This window comes from Eulemur rufifrons, chromosome 1 (genome assembly GCF_041146395.1).
Source record: "Eulemur rufifrons isolate Redbay chromosome 1, OSU_ERuf_1, whole genome shotgun sequence".
NCBI lineage: Eukaryota > Metazoa > Chordata > Mammalia > Primates > Lemuridae > Eulemur > Eulemur rufifrons.
In genome coordinates, this window is record NC_090983.1 from 49,028,499 (window position 1) to 49,048,852 (window position 20,354).

Sequence of the window (20,354 nt, forward strand, 5' to 3'; positions counted from 1 at the left end):
CTGTGATTCTCTACCTTATGGCTGGGAGGTGAGACAGCAGGCTTCTTTTATCTCTAGGTGAGACACAAAATCACAGTGCTTCCCATTGGCAATCTGTGTCTTTGCTGGGATGCATCACAGTGAGGGCAAAGTTCAAATGGCCAGTAGGCACTGAACTCTGCACTCTTTGGAGAGTAAGGGGAGACATTTCTCTCCAGGATGACCTTGCACCTGTAGAGGTCAGCATAGAAATACCTGGAAGGGAGTGTGGGGAGAAGAAATTTCAGCCCAGTGTGAAATCCAACCTGATGTCATCAGAGAATTTTAGCTTTTTAGGGGCTCAACGCCACTTTTCAAATGCACAAACACTTCTTTAAAAACAATTTCTGCTCAAAGCAGATTTTCAAATATTCTCTGATTAAAATTGCCAGGTTTATTTTGTTCGTACCATCTGCTAATGCAATCATGTAAAATTCTGTGATTTTGTATCAATGAGTTAATTCTCCTTGTGCTGAACCAAATGGGATTGTAGATTTAGGGATTAAGTAAGAAATGGGCTGTGTCTAATGAGATGGCCTAGGAATTAGCCATGCTTCAGGAACTATACATAAACCCAACACATGCTTATGCCAGATCTGATTTTGGTCAGTAATCTCCACCACGGATATTTTTTAGTAGTTTACAAATACATCCCCTATTGTTTCTTGTCCATCTTTCTTCTACTTAAAGATTACATTCTGAAGTCAAGGCTCATCATGAAAATTTACTACATGGTGTTGGATCATTAAATCCCTTCATGTACAAGGAAGTCGTTATGTGGATAAAAGCTTGCTAATATACTGTGATTATTATTTTTTTTTCTTTTCAATTGGAGTAGCTAATATTTTCCTTTTTGAATCTACTTGCTGGATAATTTTTATGCCAATCTATAACTTCATGTAAAAAGCTAACCTGGGACTGAAAAAAAAAAAAGGAAAGAAGAAATCTTTTCCACCTTCTTGTCTATCAGCACTAATCCTCTTAAAAGTACCCTTTCAACCAAGGGATCCAAGAGAAGCTCAATTTCCTCAGCAAATGGAATACTGAAAGGTGCAGTTAAAAAGGTTCCTACTGTGAGTGAAAAATGAAAATAATGGAACGACCTGTGGAGACCCCTGAGCCCAGGAACACACAGTGCCCCACGTCTTTATTGGGTCAGAGATATGCACACGTCTCTGTCAAATTGAAAAGCCGAGGAAATGGCAGGCTTTGGCTTTCTGTGGTGGGGACAAGTACTGGAAATATTTTATTGCAAAGTGACCGAAACCCTGTTAGAGGTTTAACACTTAGCAGGCGGGCAGCAATGGCTTAGAGAAAATGGACCAAGATTTTCTCCACCGGGCTCCTCTAGCCTTGACAAGGGTGACAACTATATTTTTTAAATAGTGTGATGGATTCAAATGACTCTGGAAAGTTTTATCTTAAAAATAAAACAGTGAAAGCATCCCCTGTGAAAAGGGTTGGGGAAATACATCATCAGAATGGTATAGAAATGCATCAGAAACTGCCTATAGATTGCCCAAAGAAAACAGAACCAATTTTCTGAGAAGATTGAATAGAAATATTGAATGGACCCAGCTTCATTTACTACCCACAGAGTTCATGTGAAAATGTAATTAAGAAGACTGGGGATGGAGAATTAAAAAAAAAAGGATAAGAGGCACAAAATGGTCCTTTACAGTTTCTTTGAAAGGTCACAGCCTACTTTTCGTAGCATGATGTGAAGCACAAGGTTAAAGTGGGTTTTCAAAGGCTTGGCTCTGCTCCAAAAGTCTCTCTTTAATGTTGTTTGTAAAATTTATACCAAAGGCAGATTTATGAACACTGTTAGAGAACAGGTATTTCTCTTCCTATTCATAGAAAAGTGCTTCATTATTTTTGTCCGGTGGCTAAGCAAAATAAGTCTGAATTTGGGCTATAAATTTCCAATTGTATCTGTAATAGCATTGTGTTTATTTTGAAATTGTGAGCCTTCCAATTTCAAATCAGAAAATCCCAGGGTCATATAAAATTTTTGTCATCTCCAAGGCCTTATTTGGGGCATATGGAAGTTTTACCTGAACTAATTAACTAATGGTTAATCTTTCTGTGATGAGAAAAACAGTGTATCCCTCTACAAATAGCTGGGGCTGGGGTACTGGTGAAGAGAGTAGGCTCTAGAGTCAAATTCCCTGAGTTTGAATTCCAGCTCCTTCACTTACTAGTGCTGAGACCTTGGGCAAGTTAGTAATCCCTCTGAGTCCCAGTTACTCCGTCTGTAAAATGAAGATAATAATAGTTCCTACCTCCTAGGGGTATGGTGAAGATGAAATGAGATAATACTCGAAAAGCATTTAGCACAGAGATAACATACACAAAGAAAAATCTGCCCTTACTGTCTTGAACAATATGACCTAGAACTTATCGTTGTCAAGCTGAGTACACAGTGGCTGAAACCCATTTCTCTCTATTCTAACTTCTTCCACATCTTTGCCCCTATCTTTCTAGCCCTACCCCCATCTTCCACCTACACTAGGTTCTCTATACTTGTTAGGTGGTCTTCCCATAATAAGCATAGAAGGTTCTGGCCAATGCCAATTTTTTTAAAGAATTACCTGCTTTATTCTGTATCTTTACATGTTAAGCATTTCTCCACCTGAGTTCATTGAGGATTAATGACACACAGATCTTAACAGACAGAAGAAAGAATGGTACAAAGTGAGGAAGTGGACTAATTGAGTAGCTAGAGAATAGGGAAAAATAAAACAGGAAAGAAACAAAGACTTGTGAAAGCAGGTGAACCCAGTAGGTGATTCTGCTGCCCTTAGGCACAGAATGGTTTTTTCCAACATCGTTGCAACTGGAGCATGGGTCCACTGAGATGATTAACAAACAGTTTTTCTGGTCAAAAAGTTTTGTTCAAAATACTTCACATCACATTCCCTCTAGAAGAGTTTCAATGCACATTAACAAATTAAAGATTCTGAGAAGTACTGCAGTAAAGAAACCTGTTTTACTTTGTTTATCTCCTAATACTGATCAATACATAATGCTAATCAATAACATTTTGGGAAACATTTCGCTACCATTATTTTAAAACTGGGAAACAGAAATGGCATGAGTAAAGAAGAAATTTTGGGGTGCTATTGAACCATAACAAAACGGGAAGAAAAGTGGGACCAACATTTAGTAAGTGCCTATTGTAAGTGTCAGAAATTGTACAGTTTTAAAAATATTTGCTATTCCCAATAAGTTAAAGTAATTGTTTTTAAGCATGTGGGGGGCAGTTACAGTGCTTTATGAAAGAACATCATGACACATATTAGTTTTCCGCAAAGGGAGACACTTCAGCTCTTTTTAAAATGAGGGGTCTTAAGAACTCACGTAGCATATGTCCCTGCCGAAGAGTACTGCTCTTGCACTCACTGAAGAATTTGAAGATTTTGGAGTTTATTTTCAAATTTCTGGAAGGTACGTGATATGCAGACCTTTGAACTAGTAGTTCTGGTACTGCCACTTATCAGATATGTAACATACTCTTCTGATCCTACGTAAATATTGAAAAAGATAACATCTAATTTAAGTGTTTTTGAGGATTATAGTTGCAACCCACAATTTTATAATAGGTACTCCAAAATAAGCCAAATCCTTTAATCTACCTTCCTTACTCATGTAACTATTGATTAAAATATTTTTCTCTTGTGCAAATACTAGAATGGGTTCTATGAGCACCACAAAATAATACGTACAATTTCTCCCTTTAACACTTACTAATTCTTGTTTAAAATACTACCATATTGTCTTTGTATGCATGTTTATAGAATCAGCATTTATTTCATATATTTCATAAAGTAAGCATATATGAAAGTTATATAAAATAACAGTTTATATGTTGTTAAGGGAAAGCGCTACATTTTATTCTTTCTTTATATTCCCCAAGACATCTATCCTAACACAGTGCCAGGTACATAGTGTTTAGTGTGTCTTGTGAAATGAATGAATGGAAACAGTAATGGTAAATTGCACTAAAATTGTACTTATTTCATACAATGTAGTATAATAAATGTAACTTAATAATAGGACACTTTGCACTGACGGAACAAAGCAGGATGGAGTCAGACTGAGAGGTTTAAAATCTGGTGCTAAATTTCCCATGCTTTAACAAATAGCCTATACTATCATTCAATCTCAGTTGAGATGGGTACCGGAAGATTCATTAACAAGACAGCCATATTAGAGATAACCATTATTTTATGAAACTGGATCAGGCTTCAGTCCTTTTGTTAAGAAACTTGAATTTCCCTTCAGATAAATTGAATGTTAATACATTTTTTTACTCCACCTCTTATTTTCTTTCTTCTCTACTTATGTTTTTTCATCCTCATGAACACTAAGCAAAAGACTACCTCTTTTCATTTTCTGAAATGTTTGTATTCCATTAAGAGTGAAGCTTGAGAGAATTGAGGTCAGGAAGGAGGAAATACTAAACAATAATAGCTATTAATTTTGTGATGAATAATAGGACTTAATTTCAGTTCTACATGTAAGCAGACACAAAAACAACAGTCATGATATATACTATTTCTCTTCCTTTTCTTGTACACATTTGCCTACACTGACCATGAGGCTGAATTGTGGGAGAGATACTTTTTTATGCTTATGTGATTAAAAAGAGGACAAAAATGAGTTAGAGATTTAAAAACACCATTGAGTGTATTTGAGGTGAGTTTCCAGGTAGAGTTAACAGAAATGGAACTGACCTGTGTTCAAGTCAGCTGGGTGCTCTATCAGTCACTCATCCCAACCCCCTACCTCCTGCTTCTGTCACCTTCTCTCCTTCTTTTCTTTTCCTTTCCCTTTCTCTCTCTCTCTTTCTTTCTTTCTTTCTTTCGTTTCTTTTCTGCGTCTTTGCCTATTATGTAAACATCTTGGTACTCAAACCTATAGTGTAGCATTTAGTACTACAGTATTTATTATATTTTCATGATTTGAAAATCTGACAGATTTCTGATACATTCAACCCATCTAAATATTCTCTGAATCTTATCAGAGATTACAGAGGAGGGTATCTTAGTTAGTTCGAGCTGCTATAACCAAGTAACATGGACTGGGCAGCTCATAAACAATAGAAGTTTATTTCTCACTGTTCTGTAACTGAGGAGCCAGCCTGGTCGGGCTGCGGTAAGGGCTCTCTTCTGAGTTGCAGGCTGCTAACTTCTCGTTGTGTCCTCACATGGTCAAAGGCACAAGCAGCTCCCTTGGGCCTGTTTTATAAGGGCACGAATCCTGTGTGATTATAAGGGCACTAACCACCTCTCAAAGGCCCTACCCCCTAATACCATCACACTGGAGGTTAGATTTCAACATGGGAATTTGAGGGGGACACAAACATTTAGTCCATACAGAGGAGATGTGTAAAATAAACTAAAGGGATGATCTCTTATAGGAATGGAACTCTGCCGTTGAGAAGCTGAAGAGTGAGGCTCTGGGAATCTTGCTGTCAATGGACCATGTGGAGAAAGAACATCTACAACTCTCTAACCAGAAACTGAATCGGCTTCAGAAAGAATTTGGTCAACTCGTGGTGGAAAGGAATACCTGGCTAAAAAAGGCGAACGATTTTTTTAACAGTGCTAACAAGGTCAGTGCAAGGTCAAGTTGATAATTCTAGGTAATCAGGCAGACCAGCAGGAGACCCGTTACTTCAACAGGCTGGATGGATCACATAACAGACGTCAGAACCCCATGTAGAATTTCAAAATTGATGGCAGCAAAGAAAAGCTTTTAAAATATATTCCTACTGTGGCCATTATTTGGTTCTCAAAAGTAAGAGACTCTATGCTTTCATGTGTAAAGGGTTACTTAAAAAAAATCTAATGAGGGTTTTATTAAGTTTTATTAATTGCCATTGGTCTATTTGGGGGGACCCTTGTGCCTACATTGTAAGTATTTCTCACAGAGGAAGAGAATTATAAATCTACCAAAGTTCTAAAAAACCTTAACATTTTTATCAAAAGGCCTTTGTTCTTTTTGTAAATCCTTCTTCATTTATCAGATAACAATATATGAATATTGCGAGCCTTCTGCATGGCAACCACAGGCTAGGAACAGTGCCTGAGCCTGATTGCTCTGCCAGGTCTTTCCTTTGTGAGTCAGCATAAGGGAAATCTCAGCTTGGATGATTTCCAGGTCTTGAGTTCAAGAAGTGCTCTGCTTCCCCTTGTCGATTCATTAAATGTTGATTGTAGCAGGCGGTGCCCACTGAGTGGTAGTGTTCGCATCACTTGAGTGGTGCTCAGTATATGAGATTCGTGATCTTATTTGAAAAGTTTCTCACTTTTCTCAATACAATATGCACCTTTGAACTGCTTTATTGGAATTGTTTGATACTTTAAATTTTACTAATGTTCTTACAAGTGGACACTGTGACAGGAAATGAATGGGGAAACACCTGGAAGTTAGGTACATTGTGATTTAAAATAACATCAACACTGAATACCATGTCCTGGTATATATCAAAATCGTAACTTAATTTTGATCATCTTTACTAATAAGAAACTTTTTGAAAAGGATGCATGGTAAAATTCCAAAATAGAGGTGCTAGAATTATTGTAAAACAAGATAAAGAAATATTTACTGTTAAATTATTTGTTGTTTGGGATTTCTCTGTTTTAAAAGAAGAAACGGATATAGCATATTACTGGAGCTATTGAACTAATTAGATATTAGGTGCTAGTTAATTTTCAGCCGTTTTCTTTTTGAATAAAAGATTTTTAAATTTACTTAACAAGTCTATTCTACAAAATGCATAGGTCATCATGCAAGTCAATTAATATTGTTTCTAAGAAAAACAGTTATGGAACATATTGTTGTAAAACAATGCTTCTAGTACAAACCCTGTGGTTTATAATCTTGCAAAATGTAGAGTTTCCTTCATTCTCATTTTCTTACTCTCGCTTTCACTGCTCTCATTATTTGGTACTTTGCCAGGGAGATTTTTTCTTCCAACATTATTCCTGGGCCTTGAGGAATATCTTTTGCAAAAGTAAAAATAAAAATAAAAGGAGAAGAAAAACAGAGTGGTTCCTTTTTTCTCAAATTCATACAGTAATTCAGGCCAGATCTTGAGATGAAAATTCATGTTTCTTTATCCCAAAAACTTCTGATTTCTAAATTCCCTGTTTCATCATTTGAATGCCATGGCATGCTAACTATTCCGATTATAATAAGCTCAGTTAGGATTTATCCATAGGATAGTACTTTCTAAGCTAAGTGACACTCAGAAAGGTGTTTGAATTCTTTCTCCCTTTTCAATGCATGAAGGAAATAATTTCAAACTCCAAATTTAAGAATTCAGTGTGAAAGATGATGGGTACTTTTACCTCAGCAAAAATAGAAACTGAAGTTTGGAAAGTAGAAGTTTAATCATGACTCTTGAAATGAATTCTTCACTATATTATAATATTAAGAAGCAATAAATTATGAAATTATGTAGTGGGTAAATCCATTCAAATTTAAAAAAGAAATTCCTCTTATGACTTATAAATGATAGTTTTCTTTTTGATTTTATATTGTAGAATTTCCAAATTTTACAAAAATCTCACCACTTTACCCAATCTTTGGCACAGCACTCATAAATAACCCTAGTTTAAATAAAGGGCTGGATTTTAAAAATTAATATAATTTTAAAATCCCTTAAATTTTTTTTCTACTCTCAAAATTCTGTTTATACTAGTGAAAGGGGTATTTTCAATTTACATCACTTACTTATTTCCAAAGCACTGAATTTTCCTTTTGAAAATTCACTTCATTGTGCCTTGAGTGCACTGGGGTTTCCCAGTTGTGAACCTTTCCATTCTTAAATAAAAGCAGGCTCCCAAGAACTGGGAGGGGTCTGAGATTTTACCCTACTTTCAAGCTAACTTGTTAACTTATCACAGTTTCATGGATGCTGACAGAGGACACATGGCTTCTGGGTCACAGCTGAAAGGCTTTATGATAGGGAAAGCAGTAGCCACAGTGTCAGCATGTCACATCAGCTTCCTCAGCCCCAGTTCCCACAGGGTGATGTGGACGGGCCAAGACGATGTCTGCACCTGCAGCAGGTGGCGTTCAGAAGCAAAACCCTAAGCTTGAGGAATCTGCTGTTTGATAGCAAGCAGTGAGCAAGCCTGTGCTTTGTCTCAGAGGGAGACATGATCTCAACCCTAAAGGTTGTTAATTGCAGACCCAACGCTGAAAAACAGTCCAGATGAAGAGGAGTCAGGGTCTCGTGTTCTTGACATACCGGTAACCATGTGTAGAACACCGGAGACCCATGGAGAACTCTCCCAACACATGTAGATCTGGATATTAGCACTGTGGGACTAAAAGATGAAGGCGGCCCTTTAAAAAAAGGTACTTTCCTCAAAACCCAGCTCCACTCTTGACAAGTGAAATTATTTTTCAACAAACAACATCTTGTTCCAAATTTGTTAAAGCTAGATCAATATTCCTTTTCAATTTCTGTATCAAATACTAGTACACAAACAAATGTTCGTATCATAGATAATATATAAATGAGTGGGAAAGTTTGAATGTCTACTTAGTAAAAAGTGAAATATATGATTTTAAAAATACACTTTTTACTTTTTTTGAATATTGGTAAGATAAAAAGGAATGAATGGAAATTTATTTGCAGAATGGGCTATTGTTAGTAAGTTTTCCATATCACATCTATTTCTTTTCTCATCAATATTTTTTATCATGTTTCTGGTTAAAATCATCAAGAAATCCCTCTTTCCTCCCATTTTCCTATCATTTTCATTCATTTCTCTCTTCCAGTTCTAGATAGGGGTATTATTATTTATTAGAAAAAAGTCACAATAATTCCTTTTATTGAAGTCATGAAATAAATAGTGTGGTGAATTCATGAGAATAATCATGCTTCTTCTTTAGGTATTCACTTAATTCCTAAATATTAATATTTATTGAGCAACTGCTATGTGTCAGGCACTGTTCTAAATGCTGGAGATACAGCAGAAAACAAAACATACAAAAAATCCATAAGCCAATACATTTTCTAATTTGTGAAATTCAATAAAATATAATTATCGTCTAATTGTCCACATTGACAACAGCTCCCCCATTGATTGCCCTTGCCCTGTGGCTCCCGAAGTGCAAGTGATTGCCTTTTAATTCTGCTAGGGTTTGATCATTACCCAAGGCTCAGGAATGTGTTTCTCACTCAGAGGAAGTGTCTGCAGCCTGTGGCTATAGAGACGGACATTTGAACGTGGAGTGAGCAGCAGATGGCGATGTTGAGACACGAGCATTAGGAACTTTGCTACTGCCATAAACCAGCCGCTGGATTCCAGTAGAGATTGAGCCATATAAACTCAAGAACCTAAGATACTTCCTTTTCTTTTCAGAGTTTCCTACTCTGTTTGGTGAACCTATTTATTAAATCCCTTGGCAACAAATACAAGTAAGGGTCGACTGTCAACACTGGATCATAACTGATTGAAGAAGAGTTCCTCTAATTGCTAGCTGTTGCCAAGAGTTATGAGGACATGGCATGAAATATGAACATAGCACTGATTACAGTAACTCATCTTGAGTCCCCCAAATTTTCATCCTTCAGGATGATAGATTATCTTATTTATTATATTTCTAGGGTGTTCACAAAAAAGAAGCTCTGGTTAGTATTTATTGATCACCCAAAATGTATTTATCATTGTTTAGGGTACATGGTTTAAATCAGACAGAGATAAATATATAATATGTCTCAAAAACATAACAGCATGAGCCTGTATTTATGCAACAACTATGATTGAACCCAAAGCTATAAAACATGGCTGATAGGTCATAAAGTTTCATATCCCATGCCGTCCGTTCTCAGGCACATGATTTCACTGGGAAAGCAAACAGAGGAGGCTGCGCCCAAATCCATTTTATGAACATAGTCTGATTTAGGGGGGCGTCAGCCTGAAAGCAAAGGTGAAGCAAAAGTCAAAGTAGCCAAAGAAATGTTCAAAAATTAGTTCTGAATGTAATGATTGTTCTAGTTTCCATTGCTTCTGACATCGCTGTTGAAAATTTAATGTCTTTTTAAAAGATGGTATTGCTTGTTCAAGATATTTACAGTGATGCAAAACAGTAATGCCTATAGCAACATCATTGTTTCAGATGAAAGCAAAATAATTAAGCACCGAGATTGGTACATTTTTCATTTATATATAACATTTTGTCATTTTTAAAATAAATACATTTTACGTCCAGATGTGGGAAACAATTAATTTAAATGGTCCAGTTGTTGTACAGATTGAAAGAAGAAACATGTTCACGTAGAGTACCTAAAAAAAACATTATCCAGAAGAGTTTTTTGAGGTGATGTAAATGAATTCAGGAAATTAGACTAATTGCTATTAGATATCAAGTAAAACGTAATTACTTTTAGTTTCATAATTCTTCAGTAGCCTGTCTCAGATTCCTCTTTTCCAAAGCAACTTCCCTTTCTCTTAGAAACAAGTGAAGCAACTTGATTTTCTTCCTTCCCTTCTTCCGTATGTGCATTTAACTAATACGTTGTATTCCTATTGTTGCCATGCACCAGATGGGCACTTGAGCTAAAGCAATGAAAGGTACAATCCCTGCCTTCCATGCCCTCTCAGTTAAGTCTAAAGAGAGGCCATGTGACGGAAGGGCCATGTGGTGTGGGAAAGCCATGCTGGAGTAAGCTTAGACCATTAGGGACACAGAACAGAGACCCTTAACCTGGCCCAGGGGAAAAGTATCAAGAAAGGCTGCTCAGAGGAGCTGACCACTGAGTGAAGTGTGGAAGGTTGGGATCAAAAAGCCTTGGGAGAGGGCTGGATGGCACAAAGTCATGCCATGTTTGGGGAACCTAAGATAATTCATACTGCCAGGAGTGTGGGGTGTAAGCCCAGGGTGATGAGAAACAAAAGCAATAGAAGCAGACAGGGGAGCAGGAAGGGTTTTGAACAGCATGCTAAAGAGTTTCTGTTTTATGCTAAAAATGTCCTTAAGTGTGCAGAAATATTTAAGAACTTGAAAAAGTCATGATGAGGCAAACCTCACCACAAGAAACGGATGATGTCTTCATTTGCCATCCTCCTGTGTTCTGTCTAAGAGAATGATTTCAGTGGGGTTTAGAAACCTTTGGTTTTAGAGCTCAGGGGTCAGGCTATTTAAACCACAGCAAGTATTTGATAAATATGGCTAAAGTTTTATCATAAAGTTATTAAACAGATACATAATAGAAAAATTATAGAATAAAAGGAATACCTTTTACATCTTACATTTCTCATGACAGCTCACAAATCAGTCCATATTTAATAGCCTAATAATGAAGATGTTCAATTCTTTTTTTTTTTTGAGACAGGGTCTCACTCTGTTGTCCAGGCTAGAGTACAGTGGCATCATAGCTCACTGCAACCTCAAACTCCTGGGCTCAAGCAATTCTCCTGCCTCAGCTTCCTGAGTAGCTGGGACTACAGACACCCACCACCACGCCTGGCTAATTTTTTAAATATACATTTTGTAGAGATGAGGGTTACGTGATATTGCTCCAGCTGGTCTCAAACGCCTGGCCCAAAGTGCTAGGATTACAGGTGTGAACCACCGTGCCCAGCCTAAGGCACTCAATTTTACTGTTCCTCACTCATGAATTTCTTTCACAACTAAGCTATCGACGGACTTCTAATTCATGAGTATAGTCATTGATTTCTCTTCCATACATAATGTCAGACTGTTCCATTTCTCTATTGTCAGTAAACATATTCTGTCTTGCATTATAAGATTTACTTTTTGTTTGCTAAATTAAAATTTCTTAAGGGTAAGAAACGTGTTCTTTTCACTTTGTGTTCATCAGAACACCTAAAACAGTGCGCAATAATTATTTGAATGACTGAGAGCAGTGAACTATTATAAACTGTGGATTTTCAAGGCTAACCACATGACACTGCTCATAAGAGATTATGTTGATCCAAGGTAACTAGGATGAGACCATTTTGAAAGAGAAGAGCCTAATTATTTTAATAGGCAAGGACCACACATTTCAATCTCAGTCTCTGTGTCCCATCTGTGAAGGCGAGTAGTGCTGTGTAAAGGGCTTGTCATCACACATAGCACCTCCCCTGAGGAGTTTCTAGGCAGCACTAACATATTTCTTATTATTTCCAGAATACGTCCCTGTGCTATTTAGAGAGAAATTATGTCTTCATCTTTGTATGCCGCTCATGTTCAAAAAACTTTTGTTGGATGAATGAATAAATGACTGGCCATGTGACAAATCAATTTACATTTTGAGCTTGAGTTTTCCCTTTTCTAAAATAGACCTAATAATCCTTATCTACTTCAGAGAGTACATTCAATAATAAAAGTTCATATAATTGGTGATAAATTGTACAAAATCTTTTCAGGATAGAGTTGGAATGTAAAATAAGTGGAATTGTATTAAGTGAAAATTTAGAAACCTTTACTAGTATGACACTTTGCTAAAATAACAGTAGGTTTTGGAGCCAGGCTGCCTAGGTATGAATCTGATCTCAGACATTTATTAGCTCTATGACCTTGGCAGTCACTTAACTTCCCTGTGCATCTGACTATTCTATCTGTGAAACAGAAATACTAACTGTACGTCCCTCACACAGTCATTGTGCTGTCTAAATAAGTTACACACAGCTAGTGCATAGAGTAGCTAAGCACTCACTAAGTGCTAGCCATTATTTTGTCATTATGTATGCATTTAATATTGCGCTAGCTACTCTAATGTGATTTAATGCTTTTGTTCACTTTCGTATCCCCAGCACGTAGCTGAGTACGTGGTCCATAAATTTCAATAAATATTTTTTGAATAAGTGAAAAAAATAAATGTTACACATTACAAGTGGATATTTTCCATGTTAATATTCCCAAGATCATCCTAAAATCATTTAAGTCAATTTAGATAAAAGAAACCAGAAATTATAAATAGTGACTAGCTGCCTGAAGTTCTACTTCATGGGCCTAGTTGTATTTCTAATGTGGATTTGCCTAAGAACAAGTAAGAGACAGTCATTACATAAACTCGTCCTTTCCGTGTTTATTAAATGCTTCAGATACATGCCCCTTTCAATCCTAAACTCCTTCTTTTCCAGTGATTTTTAGCTTTTCAAATTGTGAAGCCAAAACCTGCCTTAGAAGCTAATGACTTTAAACACCTCTCATTAACACCAGGAATCCACGCTGGAACAAGGAGGGAGTTCTGGGGTCCAAAGAGTAGGCAGTAAGGGGCAGCAAATATTGGGAGCTTGAAAGTCACATCACCCTTATGCCCGGGTCTTCATGGCATTTGACAGCTTGGGCAGATTTGGGAGGGTTAAGAATTAAGAATCAGCTCCCCAGACTGGGAGCCACCAGAATTTATCTCAGGTGATGTTCAGAAAGAAAACTGAAGCTTTTGATCTTTATAAACACTGAACCTAGGGGAAGTTCCAGTCTCCATAGGTAGTGGAATGCAGTGCTCTAATTAGAAGCTGAGTTGGGTTTTGTGTCTTGGTAGTTACAAAGTTTCCAACCAAACTCATTCTCCAGCTTCTAGACTCAGGAAAGGAAATTTTCAAGGTTCTGCAGTTTTGTTTTGTTGTTGTTTAGTGTTGATTCTCTTTAAATTAATTGGTCAAGAAGCAAAGAATAGTACTTACTAAACATCTTTGTGAAACAGCATGATAAAAGAATTATGCTGTATGACTTGTGGTTCTTGCTTAAACTGTTAGTCTCATAGATATTTTAAAAAGAATAGGCCGGGCGCGGTGGCTCACGCCTGTAATCCTAGCACTCTGGGAGGCCGAGGCGGGTGGATTGCTCAAGGTCAGGAGTTCGAGACCAGCCTGAGCGAGACCCCGTCTCTACTAAAAATAGAAAGACATTATATGGACACCTAAAAAAATCTATATAGAAAAAATTAGCCGGGCATAGTGGCGCATGCCTGTAGTCCCAGCTACTCGGGAGGCTGAGGCAGTAGGATCACTTGAGCCCAGGAGTTTGAGGTTGCTGTGAGCTAAGCTGACGCCACGGCACTCACTCTAGCCTGGGCAACAAAGTGAGACTCTGTCTCAACAAAAAAAAAAAAAAAAAAAAAGAATAAAATGTGCCATGTCTGATACCATCTCTACTTGATTTGGTGCAGCCTGCCTTGGATCCTGTACTTAACAAGGGAAAAAGGAAAAGTCTTTATTAGCATCTTAAAGAACATAAAGCAAGCAACTCGTTAGTCTTTTTCAAAACAGGGCCAAAAAGAGCTGATTCATCCCCTCCTTATCTGCCTAAAAACTGAGTAATAACATATAAAATAGTCAAGCAAAGCTAGAAAGAGGGATAAAATATTATCCCATGCCTATATCCTTTTTTTCCCAATCTGGTCATAATAGATTTATTTGACCTGCAGATTCAAAGTTTGAAGAAAGAGTGGGATGTGAAGGAAAAAACAACTAAAGGTGAAACATTAATTCTGAAGCAGTTTATATGGGGATCACAGTGTTCTTATTGCCGGAAATAACCTGTTTTGTATTGTGTGTGCAACAAAGAGATTCTTTCCAGGCTGCATCCAGTATATCAGGTTCCTTATGGATATGGTAAATAGGAAAGCACTCAGTTCTATTTTGGGGGTAGATTAAGTGAGAGCAATGCTACTTAGATCATTTCTGGAATTGGCACATGGATTTTTCATCAAATTCTACGTGGGAATATGAGAAATGAGTTTTGCATATGAGTCAGACAATCACAGATAATCTAATCTTCTTGAAAGAGGCTTGGTTTTAAAGAGATCCAAAAGTTTAACTCTTATTTCTATGTCTACAGATTATTTCCACTAGGGTTCATTTGGGATTTAAGGTTAGGGAATAAGCTCTCTTACAGCATCTAGCCCACCTCACTTACAGGTATTCTACAAACGTGCTTGTTGAGTGAAGGAAGAGATGAAATCACTTACCTCCTTTCTACAGTTGTAGTTCTATTAAGTGGATACATAGAGCAATTCATAAATAAATCTTTTCCTAACACTTTGATCATTTTTAGAAAAAGCTCTGGAAGAAAATTTGGATATTTTGATTCAAAGCTGTGGGTTATCTTTGTCCTTGATATATTGTGTCCTCTGGCTAGTGAATGTTCGGCCCTTCAATCAATTTCCATTCTCTGAGAAAATAAAACTCCTATTACAACATTCAGGAAGAGGTGGAGTGATATCACACATGCACTTAATGACCTTGTGGTGTTAGCATTTAACTCCAATAAAGATTTGACCAGTGCCTGAGGATATGAGAGAGGCAGCTGCCCAGCGGGCCCCAAGGGGAAAGGCCCACGTGGGATGAATGACAGGCAGCAGGTGATCAGTGTTCTTCTCAGTGACTCTTTAAAGATGTGTTCCATCAATCAAGATTTAGAATAACCACCAGCAAATCTTTTCTGAGTGTTTCTACACGTCCGCCATCATTACTTTCATATATTTTTCTTCTTTAAGTCTCAAAACAACAAACATGACATGTATTAAGGTTATAATGACTAAATACTAAAACAGAACGGAGTTAAACTTGTAGGCAAGAAAAAGCACTTTGCAATTCTCCATCCTTTCCCCATTTACACTAGGAATTTGAGAATTGTCTAAAAGGAAGAAAGGGGAGAATGTCTTGACGTTTACATATAGATTTTCCCTTTATTTCTTCCTTTAGTGTAGCTCATGGATTTTCAATTCTAAATGTAAATATGTATTACTATAAACACTGATGCACATGTGTTAAACTTTAAGAGTGATTTAAAGACATTCAAGGTAATTTTGACTACATCAAATTTTTGCCTTAGGCGTTGACTAACCTCAATTAACAAGAGACTCTGCTTTATTCAAAATAAGCAATAAAAATTTTAAAATATGAAACAAAATTCCAGAAACAGTGGTTATTTCCAAATGATGTTTCAATGAGTTATGGAAGGACCAAGAAAGTCATCAAATCATCTTTTCTAACATCAGCGTCTTGTCTCATTTGGCTCTGTTGCCAACTACAGGACAGAAAAAGGATCAGATAAGGAAGAGTTCTTCAAGTTCAAAGTTTCGTTAATAGGGCTCCCTTTCTTTTACAGTCCTACAGTATAAGAGAAATCTCTCTACCTTCCTCTGTATCTCTCTCACCTATAAGAAGGAAAGGCAGACACTTATTTACAAAAAGTAAAGTTTTAAAATCCCACCTTTTCTACCCAAGATTACAGCCTTCTCTGAAATAGCCCTTCTTTCTTAGGACTCCCATGGTAATTCTTTGCCATGTGGCTCCGTAGCCCAGGGTTTAAGAGCACAGAACTCAGGGCCAGACAAATTGGGTGTAAATCCCAAATCTACCACTTAGTAAAAATGTCACTTTGTGCAATTTACTTAACCTCTCTGAAACTCAGTTTTCCTAGTTATACAGTGGGGATCATTTCCTGCTCCTTCCCAAGACTATTAAGGACCATGTGCCTGTAACTCAGCAGGCATTCGGTAGTATTTGTTGACTGAATAATAATTGTGCAACACACAGTATAGAAGCAAGCACATAGGCCTCATGAAACTGTAGTTACTGTTATTGTTATTAAATACTTCCTCTCAGCTGCTAAATAAGTCAGAATGGTTTTGCTTTAACCATTCTAAGTAAATAGAAAGAACAAACTTGGGAGGCATGAGGACATTGATAAGAGAACAGAAGAACAACATGTAAGTAATAAGACAGTGTTTGAGAGATTTCATTTGTAAATTCCAAGTTCGTCCAGTTCCAAATCTGCCAGTAAAACTCACTCCCTAAGGTAGAAGGGACTGAGTGCACTTACGCACCTCCGTAACCGGGGCCTCTACACCTGGCTGCACCGTGGGACCTCAGCATCAGCTCAGCCCTGCTCTCCCCGCCTCCTCAGGCCTCAGCACTACTGAACTCCTGAGCCCGTCTGTTCTCATTTCTCACAGTCTGTGATTCTCCTCCAGAATCTTCTGTGAGGTCTTCCTGCTACACTCGGGTCAGCTCCTGCTAAGCTCACTGGCTTCCAACTCAGCAACTCAGGAGGGCTAGACTTCAAGGCCCCTGCCTGACCAGGCAGCACCACCAAGCTTCCTACGATAGGACTGTTCTCCAGATGGGTATGGAACACTCCATACGGTGACTTTTCTCAATAGCGCCAAAGGGCATCATGAGAAGAGCTCCCTGGGAGCTCAGCTTTTCTTCAACTTACCTCACTCATCTGCTCTCTGGGCCGAAATTCAGAAGTGAGATGTTAGGAGACTTACAAAGACCACTGCACTGGCTTCCCCTCTTTTTCCTCGTATTGCCACAGTCCTCTTTTATTGCCTTTATATCACATCCTCCTTCTCCTTAGTGCCAACTAAGCCTTAATGGCCAAATAGATATCTCCTCTCTACTTTCTGTTAATACCATAAGCTTAATCTGGCATGCTGGGTTGTTGATCTTCTAATAAAGGAGGAAACTAAATGAATTTAAAAATCTTCTCTCAAGATAATATCTTGGTTTGCAAGGCTATGTTTTTTCTGTATAATCCTATTGTGCATGTCAGAAACTAAATATTACCTTGGTCTTACTCTTTGTACTGCTGCAGAACCAAATTCTAATCTCATGGGAAGATAGACGGATGCCTTGGATGGAGTAGGCTGAAGGTCTTATATTTGAAAAAGCAAGGAAGAAAAGCACATTAGTAATTTCTTGCATATTTCTGTACAGTGTTTCAGGTTCAAAGTAGAATTTATTGGGACATTTCCTTTTAAGAATATTACGGAGACATTCAGGTCATAAAAGGCTGCATAACATTTTAAAAATAGCTCATCTATTATTTGTATACAGTATAAAATGTGCAAAAAATAAACCAGACTCTCCAAATTCTACGTAGTTATAACAGTTTGTGTTGTATAGAAACATTCTCAGTGTAAACTATTTTGGTAATTTTATGTTGCTGACATTTATTTATGCTGAACTAAACTATGATCAGTTTCTCTAAATGAAGCCTTAAAACTATACAGCTGTTTTCCAAGACTAAGATTGTTGTTTTTTGGTTACAATCAAACTAATAAATTGAATGGCTAGTGTTTCGTGTGCACATTGATGTAGATTTTAAACTAGAAAAGCAGAAAATGAAAGTATGTTTTCTTTGGCAGGCATTTGATGTACTTGGAAGAGTCGAAGCTTACCTTAAGCTCCTTAAATCAGAGGGTTTAAGTCTGCCTGTCTTGGCAGTGAAGCACGCGGAATTACACAGAGAAATTAAAGACTGCACAGCTGATGCTTTGCAAAAGGGACAAACCTTAATCAGCCAACTAGACTCCTGCAGGTGAGTAAAGTCTATTTCTTCCTCAGTGTGACAAACTTTTTCACAGTTTCCACAAGCTGTGAAAAAATAAGTTGCATAATTTTTTTTCCTGCTTCTGATGTTTTGCTGCATTATGTTATGGCTTAAAAGGATCTATTGAATTTTGGTCAATAGCGATTCTGAATGAACACAGTGTTGCTCATCCAAAAGTAAGGCCATATTCTGAGCCTGAAGACTTAAAGATGCTAAAGCTTTCTGTTTATGGGTTTCTGAGGAGAAGAGAGGGAATGCACAAAATACAAAAGAGAGCTTTGGTTCCCAAGGCTTTTCCTATCCTAGCATCTTCATAGAGGGTCTTCTTCTCTTCAGTTCTTGAGCCTTGAGTCTATCCTGTCTCTATTTCTTTCTAGAAAAAAGTAAAGTGTCAGAATTCCTTTCATTTATGACTCTGGTGGCTCCCCAAGCAAAATTCTAAGTAAAAGGTGATAATTTAAATCCAGTTGTATGGGTCCCAAACCCCATCCCCTTAAACAGTGTGCTAACAGGGTCATTTTTATGAGTACTTTCAGTAAACACATCAGTTGATCTTAGGTTGGGTGGGCATGAAGAGAGAGATGGACCTCAAGAAACAGAGAGAGAGTGCAGTGAGAAAGTGTGGGAGAGGACAGGGTTGGAAGACAAAGGGGAGATGACAGAGCAGATCATGAAACAGATATTGACTAGAAAGAAATGAAATCAGGGCTTACATTTTGACAGAGAGACAAAAAAGATTTTCCAAATGGGTTAAACCAGTTTTTCATCTTCCATATGTACAATCTCCTTGAAACTTCAAGACATTCAATTTAAAGAACAATAAAATAGGTGGAATGTGGCAAAATCATTTTATTTCTTTTTAAAGCCTGTTCTGTTCTATGTTAGGTATGTTTAAAAGTGTTGCTTTGGTAAGTTTGGGTTTGGGGAATGTTCTTTCTAGAAGACAACCTGAATTTGGAAAGAGATGCAGGGCTTATGATGGTTGCTAGGGGACCAGGCACAACAGAGATTAGAAGTAATCCAAGGTCTTCTAGCAAGGACCAAAAAGTTGAGGGTATGAAGACAAATAATTTTCCCCTTTGAAAAACTAACAATAACAACTGTAGCTGCTAAGTTTCTTTGCTTAACTCCGAGCCATGCATCAGGTAATAATGGTGTTCAGTAGGCTTCAGGAGTTTCAATGTGTCCCCATATGGGCTCAAAGTATGGGTACAGGAGCTCCTCCTTCCCCTCCCCTGCTACAGGTTGGCTTTTCCAGAAATGTGTAAATGTCTTGAGCCATGCAAAATATATCCTAAGGTGTGGAATAGGCACTTATTGTGCCTGGACTGAGGGTACATGTTGGACGTTGATCTGAGTCATATGGTGACTGTAATAAGTGATGAGGGCTCCAGGTATATTTGGGAAATGATTTGATCTCAGTTTAGCAAACAGGTCTCAAAGCGCAGACAGATGTTATTTCTCTGATCAGGCTACTCTTTGCTTGCAGTGTGTCTTCTGGCATTGGGAAGGCTCCTTTCACAAGTGGGGAGATGAGAATGCAGCCAATGACACCTCCCCAGATCTCTGGGGTTCTGTTTGTGTGTTAACCCTTTCTATCTGGTTCCCTGCCCCACATGTTCTAGGTGCCTTGACTTCCCCTAAGTCTGATCACTGTCTTCCCAACTCAGCAAGAACTTCCTTTGGGTTCCATCTCTTTGAGTTTTGGTCTGGAAATTCCCTCCCAGGCAGAAAGTTGGTGCAATCATAAAGCTCATCTCATTTGTTTTCCTTCTCTAAGGGATCACTGTCCTGTGCTACCTGTTGTTCAATGTCTGAAAACCATTGTTTCATTTATCTGTCTGTGTTTCTAGTTGTTTAAGGCATGAGGGTAAATCCAGTCTCTGCTTCTTGGGCAGAAACTGAAGCTCCCTTTTCAACGTTGATGTTTAACTCCTGGAGTTAGAAAGGTGGTCACAATGTTTTATTGCTAAACTTTATCCTGTTTGCTCTAATCAGTAATGCTTTATTTT

The 20,354-nt window shown here is 37.7% G+C and overlaps 1 protein-coding gene across 1 annotated transcript in view; it reads left to right on the top strand.

Moving 5' to 3' along the window:
* The window catches only part of CCDC141 (coiled-coil domain containing 141), a 158,943-nt gene that overhangs the window by 81,391 nt on the left and 57,198 nt on the right, over positions 1-20,354 (top strand). Inside the window, exons 7-8 of the mRNA XM_069470241.1 lie at positions 5,444-5,638; positions 18,158-18,330. Coding sequence (XP_069326342.1) covers positions 5,444-5,638; positions 18,158-18,330 — 368 coding nt within the window. The remainder of the gene's footprint in view (positions 1-5,443; positions 5,639-18,157; positions 18,331-20,354) is intronic.